Source organism: Vipera ursinii (genome assembly GCF_947247035.1).
Source record: "Vipera ursinii genome assembly, chromosome: 3".
In the NCBI taxonomy this organism is placed as follows: Eukaryota; Metazoa; Chordata; class Lepidosauria; order Squamata; family Viperidae; genus Vipera; species Vipera ursinii.
This window is the reverse complement of record NC_139516.1, coordinates 55,264,552-55,282,803: the sequence shown is the minus strand read 5'-3', so window position 1 is coordinate 55,282,803 and position 18,252 is coordinate 55,264,552. Positions and strand designations below refer to the sequence as shown.

Sequence of the window (18,252 nt, the reverse complement as noted above, 5' to 3'; positions counted from 1 at the left end):
AAAATTGTGTTTTCTTTGTTCTTTATAATTAAATAATTTTGCCTCCTTTCATCTATGGATCTCAGAACTGCAGGTGGCTTTCATAAGATTACCTTTAGAAAGAACAGATGGGTTTATACCCCACCCTTTTACCAACAAATGGTGCTCAAGATGGCTACAAGAATTAAAATAAACATTTTTCTTGAATTAACTAAAGCAGACATGTCAAACTCGCGACATCACGTGATGTCACGCAACGTATCACCACTGTTTTGCCATTGCCGGCAATGGGGTGGGCGTGCCTTCCGTGTGACGTGTCCGGCCCGCGGGCTGGCAGTTTGACACCCCTGAACTAAAACATAACAAAATGTAAATAAATAAAATATAACAATAAAAATAAACTTCTCCTCTAATTTAGTGCCTAAACCCACTTGCACATCTCACATGGGAGCGCATTCTCTAGAGACAGATCATTTGGCTTTTTTCAGGATAGTCACCTTCAGCTTCAGTTTTCATGAGCTCTCCCAACTTGGTGTACCCACAGAGACAGCATCATCATCAGCATCACCAACTGTGCTACCAGTGTCTACGCAGGTTTTGTCATCTTCTCTATCCTCGGCTTCATGGCTCATCACCTGGGGGTGGACGTTTCCAAGGTGGCCGACCAAGGCCCTGGCTTGGCATTTGTGGCCTATCCTGAGGCATTGACACTCCTCCCCATTTCCCCTCTTTGGTCTGTTCTCTTCTTTTTCATGCTCATCCTGCTGGGGCTGGGTACACAGGTAAATATAGCTATTTGCAGCTTATGCTTTGGGGGAATTCTAGGGCCCAACATGTCTGAAAGCTACAACTCCAGAGAAGGCTAAACGAGCCAATAAACATAAGTGCAAAATAGTGTGCATCTATTACATGTCTGCATATGTGTTTGTTAAAATACAAATCACCTGTATGTATATAGGTATACATAAACACATGCCCCAAACTTGATTCATCTAGTTTGAAGGAAAGATGGAAGATTTTATGGTGCTTGGAAACCATGGGAAATGGACAGTGATTACTCTGATACCGCATGCCTAGCATTCCAAATTCCTTTGTGGCAAACTGAGTCACAATGAGGCTATATCAACAGGGAAGCCTTCTGTATCCTGGTGCTTTCTAGATGGAATCAAGCTGAAGCTCCCATTATATTCAAGTTGTAAAATCAATTCTCATGCTGACTTAGAATGATGGGACTACACCAACCTGGGGAAGGTGGCAGATTAAGGCACACTGAACTTAACTATTAGCACTAGATTCTCCCCCCAAATAAAGTATATTTGCCCCAAATGCTGATTTATTTAAGCAACGCTGATCTCCAGCCTGTATATTAATCCAAATTGATGTACAGGTAGTCCTCGACTTACACCCACAATTGAGCTCAAAATTTCTGTTGCTAAGTGAATCAGTGCAGCGGTTAAATTAGTAATACGGTTAAGTGAATCTGGCTTCCCCATTGACTTTGCTTGTGAGAAGGTTGACTCTCGGACACTGCAACTGTCATAAATGCCAAGTATCCGAATTTTGATCACATGACCATTAGGATGCTGTAACAGTCGGAAGTGTGAAAGTGTGAAAAGTATTTTTCAATACTTTTGTAACTTTAAATGGTTACTAAACGAATGGTTGTAAGTCAAGGACTACCTGTAGTTGGAGAGAAAGAGTGGTTTTACTGTTTGCTAAATGGAGGAAGATGGAGAGAACAAAACCTCTGTGACATGTATAACTTTCACTTTTTCTTCTTCATTATTTTTGCCTCAGTTCTGTCTCCTGGAAACTCTTGTCACAGCCGTTGTGGATGAAGTGGGAAATGAATGGATAATGCGTCGGAAGACTTTTGTGACTCTAGGTGTGGCTGTGGTGGGCTTTCTGCTAGGTATCCCACTCACCACACAGGTATGAGAGAGAGTTAAAGAGCAAGGCAGAAATTGCCAACTCGCATCCTAAGGCTGAAAGGGGCAAGTCTTGCTTAATCCAGTACGTGACTGTTTTCTTTTTCTGTTCTCCTCTAGGCTGGTATTTATTGGTTATCGTTGATGGACAATTATGCAGCAAGTTTCTCACTTGTGGTTATTTCATGCATCATGTGTGTCGCCATTATGTATGTCTATGGTGAGTAGCTTCTGCCAGTTGCATAGAGAGCTCTGTTGGGTTAGCTGGGACAATTCAAGAGTATAAGAATGCCTGGAATACGGATGTTTCAACAATGAGCACTTGATCAAAACAGCGGAACTCCCCTGTGGGCTTGATAGGCAGGAACACTGAAAAATTAGCTACATTATGTAAATTCAGGAATAGAAAATGGTGCTTCCCCTGAATACAGTTTCCTCACTTTGGAGCCTGGAGTAAGAAACAGATAGGAAAAACTTCAGTCGGGAAATTTTGTTCAATCTTTCTTATGAAGAGTCCATAACTCAAATGCAAACAGGACTAATATCCAGTCACAACAATTTGAAGGATATTAAACTTTACTTTGACCACATGAAGTACTAACGATCACGTGAAGTACTAATACCACTTTACAATGCCTTCGTAAGGCCACACCTGGAATACTGCATCCAGTTTTGGTCACCACGATGTAAAAAAGAAGTTGAAACTCTAGAAAGGGTACAGAGAAGGGCAACAAAGATGATTGGGGGACTGGAGGCTAAAACATATAGGGAACAGTTGCTGGAATTGGGTATGTGTAGTTTAATGAAGAAAAGGGCGAGGGGTGACATGATAGCAGTGTGCCAATATCTCAGGGGCTGCCACAAAGAAGAAGGAGTCAAGCTATTCTCCAAAGCACCTGAAAGCAGGACAAGAAGCAACGGATGGAAACTAATCAAGGAGAGAAGCAACCTAGAACTAAGGAGAAACTTCCTGACAGTTAGAACAATTAACCAGTGGAACAACCTGCCTCCAGAAGCTGTGAATGCTCCAACACTGGAAGTTTTTAAGAGGAGACTGGACAGCCATTTGCCTGAAATGGTATAGGGTTTCCTGCGTGAGCAGGGGGTTGGACTAGATGACCTCCAAGGTCCCTTCCAACTACTACTACTACTACTACTACTTATTATTATTATTACTATTATTATTATTATTATTATTATTATTATTATTATTATTATTATTATTATTTTATTATTATTATTTGGCTGGCTGCCCGCCCGGTGGCACTCTTCCTCCTGTCCGAGGTTTTCATTGTTGTGAGCATTTCTGTTGAGGATTGGCAGTGGGGGTGGGGTAGGGGGGTATTTGGTTTTTATTACCCCCGTCTGCTGGGTGGTTGCAGCAGATTTTGGTCACTTCACATGACCCTGGAACACTGTGACGTCATAAATATGAATCAGTTGCCAAGCATCTGAATGTAAATCACAAGACCCTGGAGATGTTGCAACATTCCAGCTGATGGGCACTTCTTCTGGGCTCAGCAGAAGCGCCAGGATCAGCGCTGAGTTCCAGCTGAAGCCTGGCACTGATCTTGGCGCTTCCGCTGAGCCCTGACAGCCTTGCAGCTCCAGCCATCTCTCGCTCAGGCTTGTGCGGTGCTGCTCATTCCCCTCCCCTGCTACCACTTTTCTAGGATGGTCGCATACCACCTGCCAGGTGCTAATGTGCCACAGGTGGTACCCGTACCACTGGTTGAAAAGCCCTGCTCTAGGGGGTCAGGTCATTTTGATATAATAATAATAAAGTTGGAAGGTACCTTGGATGTCATCTAGTCCAACCCCCTGCTCAGGCAGGAAACCCTGCCACCGAGTGGGCAGGCAAGTGTCTTGCTCAGCTGTGGCTTCGGGGGCACTTTTTTCAGTGCCATTGTAAATTTGAACAGTCACTAAGCGAACTGTTGTAAGTTGAGGACTACCTGTACTTCATCACTTTTTTCCTTTGTTTTTTGTTCATTTGGTCATCAAGTTTTTGACACCTTGCTAGGCGACTGGTGGTACTTGGATGTTGCCATACCCTAAAAGTGGTACAATGGGTGAAAAGGTTGAAAAGCCCTGCCCTAGAGCACTAACCTTATGCCCTTGAAGCTTGCCCACAGCTACAAGATTTCTGTACTAAGCCTGCTGCTGTAATTTGTTTCTTTTACTACCAGCTCTTTTTAGTTGAGGAGCAAGTAATTAGACCTGCATCTTGGATCAGCAATCTTCTGAGCTGTGAGTGAATGTGTCCAATGAAACCAATTACTGGCAACAGCCAAATAATAATAATAATAAGAAGAAGAAGAAGGAGGAGGAGGAGGAGGAGGAGGAGGAGGAGGAGGAGGAGGAGGAGGAGGAGGAGGAGGAGGAGAAGTAGTAGTTGGAAGGGACCTTGGAGGTCATCTAGTTCAACCCCCTGCTCAGGCAGGAAACCCTATACCATTTCAGGCAAATGGCTGTCCAGTCTCCTCTTAAAAACTTCCAGTGTTGGAGCATTCACCACTTCTGGAGGCAGGTTGTTCCACTGGTTAATTGTTCTAACTGTCAGGAAGTTTCTCCTTAGTTCTAGGTTGCTTCTCTCCTTGACTAGTTTCCATCCGTTGCTTCTTGTCCTGTCTTCAGGTGCTTTGGATAATAGCTTGACTCCCTTTTCTTTGTGGCAGCCCCTGAGATATTGGAACACTGCTATCATGTTACCCCTAATCCTCTTCATTAAAATGTCTCCCAACCACCTTCCAGTCATTGTTAGGATATCACTGTCACATTTACCACATCATACCGAGGGAACCCATTGTCCTAAGAGGGAGTGCCCCAAAGGATATTTTACCTAGTGTTCCCTGGTCCAGACATTAACCCTTTCAGGCACTCTGCCAGTCGGCAGTGAGAACTTGCCTCAAGTTATCATTGCAGAGACTGCTTTTGTGCTTTGCTTTGTCTGTCAGGACTTGGAATAGGGATAGGGAGCAGAGCAAAGGAGCCATACTGAGGAATGGAGAGAGAGAAACACAATGAAGAAATAGGCAGCCTATTATATATACCCTATGGACTCTTGCATTATTCCTGGTGTCTAGTTATAATACCTCCACTCTAATTGACTGACCATCTTCTCACCCAGGGTACCGGAGCTATTTCAAGGACATTGAGATGATGCTGGGTTTTCCACCACCCATATTTTTCCAGATCTGTTGGAGGTTCATCTCTCCAGTTATCATCTTTGTGAGTACAAAGGAGGAGTGGGAGGGAGAATCACAAAAGAACATAGGAGACAGGATTGGGAGCGAGGGAAAAGGGGACTGGGTGACTAACGACATAATCAGGGTGGAATAAAGACTAAGCTGCTAATGCACAAAAATATAGTGATAAGCAAGCAGGGGAGGGGGGGGGGAGAAAAGGCCAGAGGCTTTCTACTTGCTATGATAAAAACATCCAGGTCAGAGAAATGAAAAGAACTTTTGAAGGTTCCCAGAATGCAAGACTAGGAATGACACCATGCAGTATATACTTCGGTTTCAATCAGCCTTTCCCCCCCCCCCCCCCGTCTCCTTCCAGTTTATCCTCATATTCACAGTGATTCAGTATGAACCGATCACATACAACACATATGTCTACCCGGCCTGGGCCGTCGCCATTGGTTTCTGTATGGCACTCTCATCAGTCATCTGCATCCCCATCTACGCAGTCTACTATGTTTTACGCTCAGAAGGAGACTCACTACTGCAGGTGAGACCGGGACCTGCAGGCAAATGGGCAGAGCTGCTGCTGCTGCTTTCTGGACATATGGGTGTACTTGCTTCAGATCCCACTGTAAATTGGGTCTTGAAACCAGCAACTTCTTGTTTGCCTTTTGTATCTCTGCAGCGTTTGAAAAATGCTACTCGGCCAAGCCGGGAATGGGGCCCAGCGCTTATTGAGCACAAGACAGGACGCTACGCAACAGCATTCAGCTCAACAGAATCCCAGCTGGAGGTGCAGCTGCTGAACCCTGAGAAACCCAAAAGTGATGAGGCTGGCATGATGGCTGCCATCACCATCGGAAGCAATGGCTCAACCCACAGCCAAGACTCAATGATATGAACCTTAGCCTGGGAGGCAGGGCAGGGAACACTCCTTGCATCAATCCATTCCCACCTGTCCTGGTTCTCTAAACCCTACTCTGCTCAGATATACTAAAGTACCCCCACTGGGTGGGGGACCCCTGGCTCCCAGGCTGTGCTGGACTCTGGGGGAGGGGGCTATGAGTTCCCACCCCACCCACCTCATTAGTGTCCCTGTGCCATCTTGTAACCCTTACGTTTACAAGTAATGCTCAGATGGCCCCAATTCACAGCCAGGACCAGGATCAGAGACAGAGATGCGTGTGCCGGCTAACTAGGTGGGATTCCTTGAGAGGTACCAGTAGGAAGGTTGGTTGATGTCTTAGAAGCTTAGAAATCGCTTTGGGATGGTTTCTGGCAGCTACTCGTGGGCCCAGCAAGTCTAGAATCTGTTGGGGATGATATGGCTCTCACTGCCCTGGATCAGGGCTATTTGCCTGGCCCCACAAGGAAACTAATGGGAGTGCCGGGGGTCAGTAGTGGTTTCAAATATGAGCTGATATTCTAGGCAAAGTTCAGTCTAGAGCTAGGCAACCTTCAGCTAGACTACTGCCTTTATAAGCACTCTTGCACACATGCATGGAAAACTGCACACTGCCCATCACTATCTATACCTTCCCAGCTCTCCCACTTGTCTAGTATTTTATGGAAAGTGGGGTAGCTTTTTCAGGACTGTAGATAAAAAATTCCAACGATGGTTCCAAGAGCTTAAGAAAATTCCAGAAGTCTCTCATAATTGGTAGGGAGGATCTAGCCTTATTTCTCTAACTGTCCAGACTTCTTTTCTCTTAAAGACACACCTACCCACACATCCTTGCACATAGTTAATAAGAGTCGCTATGTGACTGATCCAAATCTAGGAAAGTCCCAAACTGTCTTGTCACACTGTGTAGAGGTTGTGGAGCAAAGTATTCAATTGAATTATGCAGGAGCTTGTACTTGAGTTCTGAGGAATGGACCTTCTGAAGCCATTGTTTATTCTCTTCCCCTTCAGAGGAGCAAATGAATTTGAATAAGGTCCCTCTACTTGCAAGGGACCCTCGGGACCTAGCCCTGCCCCAGTCTCTAGGGAAGGAGCAAAGCCGACCGTGGTGCTAAGAGTAGATGATGTGCCAAGACCAGCCCTTGCAACTTGAGGGAAAGCATGGCCTTTCATGAAAGCTATTCCTGGTTAGCCCTGGACCCTGGGTCACCACTTCCCAGTGGGGATGGGAGCCTCTAATCCCATGCTGCAATCATGAAGAAAATTGGCCAGAAGCACCAGTATCTCATGGCAGCACGATGTCTTCATAACCAGCCAGATCTCACACTGGAGGGGTAACTAAATGTTGGGTCTTCCTGTCTCATTGGCCCATATTTCCATTTCAGCATGGCTGCCTGCACTTTATCCTTAGCAAGGCCTTGGAGGAGGAGACAAGTGGCCCTGACAGCCACTCCCTTGCCCTTTATCCTGTGGCAGCAACGATACCAAGACACCAATGCCAATTCTTTTGTAGGGACACCATTGCCAAATGTCTTGTAGGGGGCATCCCTCAGCTCCCAGGAATGCACAATTGCTACAATGCCAACAGCAAGGGCACGTCTGGTCCCTACCCACAGCCAGTGACATGGGCAAAATGGCCAGTGTTGAAGTGCCAAATGTCTGCATCGTGCACAGACAATGGGGAGGACGGATGGTTTCATGTCATGATGGCATTTTTACCTTAAGCCTCCCGCATCCAATCCTTTCCCTCCTGTGTACTGAAAATGCACTATTTAATGCATGGTCCCATGTGTGTCCCTCCCTTTCCTGTAGAGTGGCAACCGCCACCGCCACCTCTCATTGTTCATAGCAATAACTGTATGAGTCTCCCATACTGTGACTCTCCCACTTGTAGATTGTTAAAAGTCTCGCAGATTTTAATGAAATTTATGTTCCTGAACCCAGGATGTACAGTTCTTTTTGTGGGATCGGAAGGGCGATTTGAGGAGCCATACCTTGACTTTAATGTTACAATGGAATTATTGTACTGAGTAATGGAGATGAGCAGCCGGAGAAGGAGGAAGGATCCCAAGGGCACTGCTGCACTCCCAGGACACTTCTCTGTACAGAAGAAGGGATATTTAGCATGGCCTTGCTACTTTCTTGGGAATCCATGAATTTGAACATAAGAAGGAGCAAAGACAATAGTAACCAACGTTAACCCATTTCAGGCACAGGGAACAGCAGCATACGGTTTCAATGGGCACTGTTGCCACTGAGCAAGCGGTGAGATGTCAAGAGGAAGAGGAAGTTCTGTTTTTCTTAGCTTGGTGCTTTACACTGCAACACTCTGACACGGAAATTAAAGCGAGACGGAGGAGAAGGTTCTGTAGGAGGCACAGGGAGAAAAGCAGGTTCCCACACTGCTGCTGCTGCCCTATAAACTGAAGCAGTTGGAAGTCCCAGCGTTGTAGGCAGCTTAGTGTCACTGTCCTTCCTTGCCTGGCTGGAATCCTTCCTCTTTTGAGGCATCCATCCCAAAGGGGTTTTTGTTGAATGGCTCCTTCTGGATGGCGGCTGATGGCAGAGTAGAGAAATCTGATCCCTGGGATCTGCTGAAGGAATCTCATTAGAAGCAGGATTGAGCTGTCCAAATCCTGGCCCTTTCACTAAGCTTCCTGGATGGCTGTGAAATAAAGAGAAGGAAGTTGTGTGATGCAAAAGGTTTTATTTAACACCTTTCCACCAAAAGTAACAAAATTGCAGAAATTCAAGAGCTTATGGATCTCCAATCTCCACTGAAGTGGCTCGAACAAATTCCAAAAATGTTACTCCAGAATTCTGGAGACAGTGATAATAAATCAAGGCTGAATTAAGTTTCTCACTTTCTACTAATAAGGCTTTTGCTCTTGTCACTTCTTCCTAGTATTGTAGCTTGCAAGCATTTTCATACTACCTGAGTTGAGACAAATGGGTGCTATTCCCAAACTGGTTTGACATCGGGGAAGGAGGCCTAGGAGATGAATTGGGCCGGCTCAATTGTAAATCCCGCTCCATGGCACGTTTCTCTTCCTGCAGTTCTGCGGACAGAGGATTATTTCAAGATGGAAAAACAACAGGCCCAAGAACAAAAGAATTAGGGGAATAGCATTTAGAAATAATCTATGCCCAATCGGCTATACTAGAAAAACCCTCTTTTTCAATCCTCAGTCTAATTCCAAATAAAGGCATGAGATGAGAGTTCTGCATACCAGCCAGGGTGGGTTCATGCATTGTGTCTTGAAGCTTGGAAGCATTCTGATGCACCTCCTCTAGTTGGCTCTGTAAATCAAAGAAAATTTTTGAAAAGAGGCTGAAATGTCAGTGTCATACACTGCTGTGCAAAAAAGCAGTTTCATAGATCCATGACCAATATCTGTGGTGGACTTTTAGAAGTGCAAGAGGCTAGAAGCTCTCGGCAAGCTGAGAGATAGTCCTTACCTGTAAATGTGTAATGTGTCTTTCCAGAACATGGCATTCATCCTCTACCAAAGCCCTAGATAAAAATGAGACTCCAATAAAGATTGACAGAATGTGAGGTTTTGGCGAAAGTAAACAACTGCCAACTGCAGATATTGAGTGTGAGACTTCCACAGGTTCCTCCATTTTTTTGTTCTTTCTCATTATAGAAGCTTTTAATTCACAACTGAATTAAAAGACAGACATCAGCTACCTTTTTACATAGGAATTCAGTGTACTGCAGATAACGTGAAATCCAAGTTATGGGGGTTCCTAACCAAAGCACTCAGTAAGAAAATTCACAAGCACCCCTAACCTTAATAAATCTTATCTGTTCCCCTGTTAGTATTTTGGTTCAAAATTTCCCAAACTCCTGAACAGTGAACTACTTTGTGCTGGATTCCTTGCAACTAGGATCCTTTACATTCGTATATCCACTTCCTAGAACTTGTAGTACTATATACTGTTTAGTGAGATGTCAGATTCTTGATCCTTTTTTCTTGAAAATCACATTTTTGCATTCCATAATGCAATGGGACAGGTTGCACGTTCTGCCTCTTCCAAAGAGGGAAAGAAATGTAAGTTCAGATACATTCAGGCCAAGATTTCAAGGGAGAAACCAACACAATGCCATGAGCAACAAGTGCCGTAGGGCTGTTTCACTAAGATTTCCCAGTTTGAAAGTTCTTATTGTGTTGGTGCTCAGGAACACTTCTGCAACAACTGATCCAATCATACAGAAGAAAATACACAACACTCATGTGCAGGCAGAGGAAATTAGAATGAGACACTTTGTTTTCATGAGAGAGATGCAGGTTATTATAAAGGGAGCAAAGGAAGAAATTCTGAATAGAAATTGTTGGGCTGATTGGCATGTGTTTTTATGCTCTGCTGCCCCAAGCACTCCTATTTCTGATGAGGCAGTCCCATTATTTACCATATTTACCATTGGCAGTTTTGTTTATCCTCCTAATAACTCCTCTTACTCTCCTTGCTTCTAATAACTTTTCCTAGAAGAAAAATATAAAGCAGAAAGGAAGTAGGCAAACTTGCCTAAGTCTGGAAGCTATCTTGCCGATCTGAGCTATATTCAGTTTATCAGAATATGGTTCCAAATCATTTGTGCTCCTACAGGGCAGTGACCTAAGAAAACAGAAATGGGATTAATACAAATGCCAGATAACTTAAGAAAGACTAGCTTTTCCTTCAGCCAGGCAAGATTCCAAGTCCACAATCAGGCATTTTGACACCAAGCAACTCAGATCCGGAATGGGAAGCAGAATCTGGATGGAGTTGTTAGTAACTTTCAGTAAAGGTAAAGGTAAAGGTTCCCCCGCACATGCGTGCTAGTCGTTTCCAACTCTAGGGGCCGGTGCTCATCTCCGTTTCAAAGCTGAAGAGCCAGCGCTTGTCCGAGGACGTCTCCGTGGTCATGTGGCCGGCATGACTAGACGCCAAAGGCGCACGGAATGCTGTTACCTTCCCACCGTAGTGGTCCCTATTTTTCAACTTGCATTTTTACGTGCTTTCGAACTGCTAGGTTGGCAGAAGCTGGGACGAGTAACAGGCGCTCACTCTGCTACGCGGCACTCAGGATTCGACCTGCCAAACTGCCAATCTTCTGATCAACAAGCTCAGCGTTCTAACCCACTGAGCCACCGCGTCCCTTTTAACTTTCATTGCATATCTGTAAATGTCCTAAACACCCATCTCTTCTATGGAGATTACAGAGCAGTGACTGGCCAGCCTAGCAAAGCATGCATTTCAGTCACAGCACAAATATCCAAACTCAGAAAAAACTACAATTATCAGCAGGTGAAAATATTGGACCTAGGCAAACCCCTTACATGTTGATGCATACTTAGGTACAATTAATTAAATCTTAATTATATTTATCAAAAATAAGTCTAATGGAATATTTATTTGTCTGTCTCTCCTTCCTTCTTTCCTCTCCCATATCATATAAAAAACTAGAAAGAAAATGAAAAAAATACCATGTACAAAATGATATATCTATCCCCTCCAAAGAATCTAAAAAGGACACAAAACAGATGTATATAAGAATCGATATATCACAATAGATATGTAATGTACAAGACAGCTGAATAAAGTTTACTTTTGGGTCTTACCTGATGAGATTGTTGCTCCCAGATGATGGCCGATTACTTCCAGCATTTTTCTTGAAAACAAAATTGATCACATGTGCATTGTATTTAGCAATGGCACAATCGTGGTCCCTGCAATAAGAAGCAAGCATGAGACAAGGACCTAGCCTCAAATCTTCTAATTAACAAGTCATGACTGGCCACCCATCTCTGCATCCATAAACTTGTTGGAATATGGATTGAAAATCACCTAGATGAACATCCTTAGATTAAAGAAAATGCAAGTTTGACCAAAAGGCGCTTCATCCCCCCTATCCACTGTATGAAATGAACCATGGTTTAAACCCACTTACAAAGACTGCAGACCTTAATTTGTAGTCTTGCTTGTTCCTTGCAATATTTTAAAACTTGTGAACAAGTTAGACCTTCACTGTGAAGCATTTCATTTTCTTCAGTACCTGCCCTCCTGCAGTGCCTTTTGCTGCAAGCCAATCACAAGTAGTCGAATCTCCTCTCTTACTAGTTCTTTTAAGTGGGCAGGAGCAGCCAGCAAGATACAGTTATCGGGTCTTTGCTCAGAATGGTCCAATTGCAATTCCTGGTAGAATTCCAAGAGAGTCTTGACCTGTAAAGAGAGAGGAGGTTTGACTGTGTGCATTGGACATATCCCAAAATGTTTAGAATTGCATGATACAAATCCCAGAAAAGTCACTTGTAATCGTTCCATGCCTGTCCATCATTTGCCCAAATAATGAGAAGACTACAATTGTAGCATTCCTGTTACATTCCAGATGCTTCTTTGTTCAAAGATTCATAAGCAAAATTAAGTAAGATAATAACATCATCCAGAAATGCTCTCTTTTGTTTGAAAGACATAATGTAGCCTGGATAATCTTCACAACTGAACGCAAATATACGTGTCCCAGGATAATGTTGCAAGATCAAATCTGGGTTGGGGGTTCAGATTCAATCTTGAATAATCACCAGTACAATGGTACAAAACTACATGTTAGGTAGGCTGCAAGATTGGTAAAAATGGTTGTGGAGGTTCTTGAAATATCTGATGTGTTTCTGAAATGTCAAAGCCAATCATTTATGTGATATCCTACCTTTTCTTTACAACCTCAAAGTAGTGCTCTCTCCTCCTATATTTCCCCACAACAATCCAGTGAGGTTGGGTGGACTAAAATGCAGTGAGTGATTGGTTCAAAGTCACCTAGGAACTTTTGTGGCTGATGATGGATTTGACTCCTGGGACCAGCCCAATGTTTTAATTACCAAACAAAACTGACTCAAAGTTTTCCAGCATGCCTTAGCATGCTGTTACTTTGTCCCACTCTTCTCTAAACTTGTACATCCAGCTGCATTTGGCCACAGCTCACAGTGGTTGCCATTTGTCTCAAAATAATAACTGTTGCCCATCCTAACTTAGGAGATACCACAAAGGGGAAGACTTCAATAGGTATTTTATCTTGCTTGTCCTTCAAGTTTATTTCTCTTTGTGTGAGCTACCTTCTATAATCATTGCTTCCTTATCTCATTTGCAGTACTCCTGTCTTTTCACCCTTCTCTTCCAAAAACCCCCTCATGTGCCCCCATACTTTACTTCCTTTACATGTAAGAATTTCAAACCGCAGGCACAGAAACAATTCATTTTCTATGAATCTTCTGAAATTCAAAAAAGAAAAACATCCTGTTCATACAGCAGATATCTACGAATTGAAAACATATGCCAAGAAAAATAAAATCCTTTCAGACAGCAGCAGCCTGTGAAAAAGAGTAATTTAATTTAAAAGATTGTTTTAAAAAGCATGGCACCTCGCAAGCAAAAACTAAATGACAGAAGTGACAGAACAAACGCAGATGTAAACTACAAGACTTGGCATACTTCATGAATGATAAAAATGCAACGTTATATTATGCTATGAATAATAACACTCTCCATTAAATTCATCCATGTCATAAAACTCAAGATTGGGTTGCTTAAGCAGCCTACTTACTGTTTCCTTGCCTTGTTTGGGTTCTCATTCTATTTTAGTAAAGTTTTAATTTGCCTAAGGACTGGGCATAGGCTGTGAAATGATTGAACAGCTCTCTCTAACCTCCATCCTTCTACGTGCGTTGGAAGTGTAACTCTCAAAATCCCCAGCCAGTCTGCAACTGTAGTGCCAACTCATTTGGAGGACAGAAAGTTGCGGGGAAAGCATTTTAGAATCAAGGAGGGAGCTATTATGCCACAGCCCTTTAACAAAAGATGGGCAAAGTTATTCTACAAGATAATTATCAATAACACCACTCCACTCTCACATTAAAATACTCACCACACTCAGATTAGCACAGAATACAGGTATTCCTTGATTTACAACACTTTATTTAGTGACTGTTCAAAGTTACAATAGCATTGAAGCGACTTGTGACTGTTTTTCATACTTACAACCACTGCAGCTTCCCCATGGTCATGTGATCAAAATTCAGAGGGCAAATGGTTCATATTTATGACGGTTGTAGTGTCCCGGGGTTATGTGACCAGCTTTTGCGACTTCTGACAAGCAAAGTCAACAGGGAAGCCGGATTCATTTAACAACCGTGTTACTAACTTAACACCTTCGCTTAGCAACGGTGGCAAGAAAGGTTATAAGAAGGGGCAAATTCACTTAACAATTGTCTTGCTTAGCCACAAAAATTTTGGGCTCAATCGTGGTCGCAAATTGAGGACTACCTGTATGGTCACCCAATGCAAGAGGAGACTGCATTACTATCACCTTTGTACCACTGATATTCCATAAAAGCTACAAAGCTGAATTCACATCCCGTCACAGCTATTGCCTTCCCCTGTGAGGATACAAACAAAATATCCCCAGCTACAAAGGACATAATGCAAGGCATTTTTGGAGGACAAATTCCAGCACTCTCTTCCTGGCCCTACGTATCAACAAAAATGCTTTACTGAACAACTTCCCAGCTGTCCTGACTTGGGAACAGAGGCCGTTTGGACAAGAGCAGAGCAGTGAAATTATGTGTCCCTTGTGCCACACGGCAGCTTGAAATTAAAAGGAGATAGAAAGGGAGGTAAGAAGCCTTAAAAGTTACTATTACACTAGAAATCCTGATGCTTTGAAGACATGGACCCAAGGAAGATGTGGATGGAAAAAGCATACCAGTTGATCTTGGTAGGCAGGGAATTAGGTGCCTTTGAATCAGGCCTGACTTCTGATGGCTATTTGGACAAACCAGTCTCCGGGGACAATCCACAGCACTTCCAGAAACATTCCAGTAATATCTTGATTCTGTCCATCCACCCCATGTTATTTCTTTTACTTTCTTTAATGTTACACGCATAGTACATTTCAACCAATCCATGCAGAGAGAAGTAAATCCATTCGCATGAGAAAAGATTTTGGGATGTTTATTGTTCTTTGCCCCAGGCTGAATAAAGACAAGAGTGTGAAATACTGGAGCAGAACAAAGGCCTTGAAATAGCAGGGATTAGGGACTCTAGACAAGCCAGCTGAGATGAGTCAAGAGGGAAACTTGCAGATGAGAGAGAAGGCAATACATCAATTCACTCTTACAATTTGATCTTCTCAAAGCAGATGTATTTCCATTACAGGATCTAAACTAGACTTTGAAAGTACTTGGGAACCCAGACTGAACTGACCAAAAAAGCAAAAACAACAACAGCAACACTTGAACAATAAAATCATGAATACATGCATGCTATTGCTTGAGACCAAAATTTGATCACTGAAGAAATAATTGAAGTCATAATCCCCGTATTTGGGTTACATCTAATGGAGATATAGTCTGCAGTTCTCAGATTATAACTGTGAACTTTTCCCAAAATGACTGTCATGCATAATGTATGTATTTCAAAAGCAGTGAAAAGAGAGATATTTTCTCCAGAACTCAACACAGTCTAACTTTGTACAGACTGCTGAAATGAAGTGTAGAGAGGACCATAAGTATAAAATATAATACTGGCAAAACGTTACACTTTAGCCAAACATATCATCAATGTTATCAATTCACATTGCTAAATAGCATCCAGCTCTCAGCTAGAGATGGCTCAGATTGAAGAGATCTTTGTTCCATGTGGCATGCAGTAAACGATAAATGAAATGTCTAGCCTCCTCAGTTTTTTTGTTTTTTTAATTTTTATTTACTTGTATTCTCCCTCTCTTACAAAAAAACTCAAGATGGTGAACAATAGACCTTCCTCCTATTTTCTCCACAACAACCCTGTGAGGTGATTTGGAGTGGGAGTGAGTAGTCCAGTGATGGCGAACCTTTTGGAGACCGAGTGCCCAAACTGCAACCCAAAACCCACTTATGTATCGTCAGGTGCCGGGTGGACGTGGCCCATTGGGTGGATGTGGCCCATTGGGTGGGCATGGTAACGGCAGACTGGGTGGGACTAAAAAATTCAATCAATCAATTCCAACTTTGTGAGATCTTTTTTTTCCTGCAAGAAGTTGAAATTGATTGATTGATTGAATCTTTTTTTTTACACATGGCGGCGGAGGCTTAAAGCAAAAAGGTTTTATAAAACCCAGCTGAAGGCCTAGGACTGGGGCGACAGTGCGCATGCCCACAGAGAGGGCTCTGCATGCCACCTGTGGCACCCGTGCCATAGGTTCACCATCACGGGACTAGTCTAAAGTCATCCAGGCTGCTTTCATGCCCAAGGCAGGATTAGAACTCGCAGTCTCCTGCCTTCTAACCTGAGGTCTTAATTACTAGACCAACTGGCTGGTGTGGTCCTACATGTGGTCCTACATGTGTACCTTTAGCACCTTCCCCCAACCTAGTCTTCCAAAAATATTAGGATTACAGCTCCCATGTTAAAAAGGAATTTTTGCAAGCACATTAAAGGAGCTCCATACCAATGAAGCTTTTGCTCAATTAAGTTCTTTGCCAAAAACTCAAGGGATTCTAAAGGGATGGTAGATGTGATAGCCCCCTTGACACCATCCACACTCACTCAAAATGATGAGATGATTTTTGCACCCTCTATACATACATACGACCTTATCTGGACCTGGATGCCTTACGTACAGTCACCCATGCACTTGTGACCTCTCGTCTAGACTACTGTAACGCTCTCTACATGGGGCTGCCCTTGAGAGCCACTCGGAAGCTTCAACTGGTGCAAAGTGCAGCTGCACGGACACTTTTGGGGGCCTCCCGATACTCCCATATCACACCTCTCCTCCGTGAGCTGCACTGGCTTCCGGTTGCCTTCCGAGTGAAATTCAAGGTGCTAACAATGACATACAAAGCCCTACATGGCATGGGTCCGGACTACCTACGGGAGCACCTTCTGCCAACATCAACACCCCTCCGTCCTGTGCGCTCCCACAGAGAGGGCCTCCTCAGGGTGCCACCGCTCAAGGAATGTCGGCTGGTGGCCCCCAGGGGGAGGGCATTCTCAGTGGGTGCGCCAGCCCTCTGGAACTGCTTGCCTACCGAAATCCGGATGGCCCCTGACCTCCGCACCTTCCGGCGCGATTTAAAAACTTACCTGTTCCAGCAGTCCGGCCTGGCCTGATAGCTCTTGGGGTCTCAGTTGTTTTTACTATTGTTTTTCACTATTGTTCAATCTGTATACCTACCTTACTCTGTACACCGCCCCGAGTCCCTCAGGAGAAGGGCAGTATATAAGAACAAACAAACAAACAAACAAACAAACAAACAAACAAATAAATAAATAAATAAATAAATAAATAAATAAATAAATAAATAAAATATTATTTCAATAGGAAAATGCATAAACCACACTTTTAGGTCACACAGTTGGCCTGAAGTTCCTCTTTCAAACCTCAGCATGAAGCTCCAAGCTGTGGTCCACAAGATCAGTTCCCAAGATAGTCTTCACTTCCAGTCTCTCGCTGGGTGCCAACTGCTCCTCTATCATCCTCCAGAGAGATGGCACTGACTTCAAGGGCCCCCAGGGGAAATTGGATGAGGGGAGCATGGGGGCACAGTCCAATTCCAAGATAACGCTAGAAATTCTCAGGTCTAATGCATTAGAGGAAAGAAGGAGATATATAGGGATTAAGTAGCAAATAACAGGTACCCAATGCAAGCACACCTAGCAAGTTATCTCCATTTCTTCTTGAGCAGCATTAAGACTAATACCATTTAAGTATTATTATTAAATAAATATTAGGTTTAATGTTGCATTATATGCTTTATTAATAATTAAAATCTGCCTGTCCCAGGTTTTTGAGAAGGACTCAACAGGTTGATAAAATGGCCAAATCCAATCTAATGGTGTCAACCAACCATAATAACAATCATGACTGTGCATTAATCATTCACAACAAGGTAAGGCCATAGTCCCCCCCTCCCCAATCCATTAGGTAATAGATCAAACTCATAACCACACATATATTTAAGACCCACTAATCCAGCACTTTGGGTAAATTGCCTACGTTAGGTTGTTTTCTTTGGATAACAACAAACGAATCCATTACCTAATCACAAGAGCTATTCATTGAACTGTTTTACTTACATCGGGTTAAAAAAAAAGGATTGTTTGGGGCAGGGGTAGGCAACCTCGGCTCTTTTATGACTCATGGACTTCAACTCCCAGAATTCCTGAGCCAGCCAAGCTGGCTCAGGAATTCTGGGAGTTGAAGTCCATGAGTCATAAAAGAGCCGAGGTTGCC

The 18,252-nt window shown here is 43.4% G+C and overlaps 2 protein-coding genes across 6 annotated transcripts in view; one reads left to right on the top strand and one right to left on the bottom strand.

Moving 5' to 3' along the window:
- Window positions 1–7,938, top strand: part of SLC6A9 (solute carrier family 6 member 9) — a 61,607-nt gene extending 53,669 nt beyond the window's left edge. For all 5 annotated transcript variants that reach the window (XM_083358312.1, XM_083358311.1, XM_083358314.1 and 2 more), the window contains exons 9-14: window positions 524–761; window positions 1,777–1,911; window positions 2,028–2,127; window positions 5,038–5,138; window positions 5,472–5,642; window positions 5,781–7,938. In XM_083358312.1, coding sequence (XP_083214438.1) covers window positions 524–761; window positions 1,777–1,911; window positions 2,028–2,127; window positions 5,038–5,138; window positions 5,472–5,642; window positions 5,781–5,996 — 961 coding nt within the window. In that variant the 3' untranslated portion in view covers window positions 5,997–7,938. The remainder of the gene's footprint in view (window positions 1–523; window positions 762–1,776; window positions 1,912–2,027; window positions 2,128–5,037; window positions 5,139–5,471; window positions 5,643–5,780) is intronic.
- Window positions 7,939–8,084: 146 nt separating this feature from the next.
- On the bottom strand, window positions 8,085–17,555 carry CCDC24 (coiled-coil domain containing 24; the record flags this gene model as incomplete). Its single annotated transcript, XM_083360224.1, has 8 exons — window positions 8,085–8,664; window positions 8,935–9,058; window positions 9,230–9,299; window positions 9,459–9,513; window positions 10,530–10,619; window positions 11,606–11,713; window positions 12,040–12,206; window positions 17,400–17,555. The coding sequence occupies 8 exons, from the start codon at window positions 17,553–17,555 to the stop codon at window positions 8,301–8,303; spliced, it is 1,134 nt and encodes a 377-aa protein (XP_083216350.1). The 3' UTR covers window positions 8,085–8,300.
- Between the last annotated feature and the right edge of the window lie 697 nt (window positions 17,556–18,252).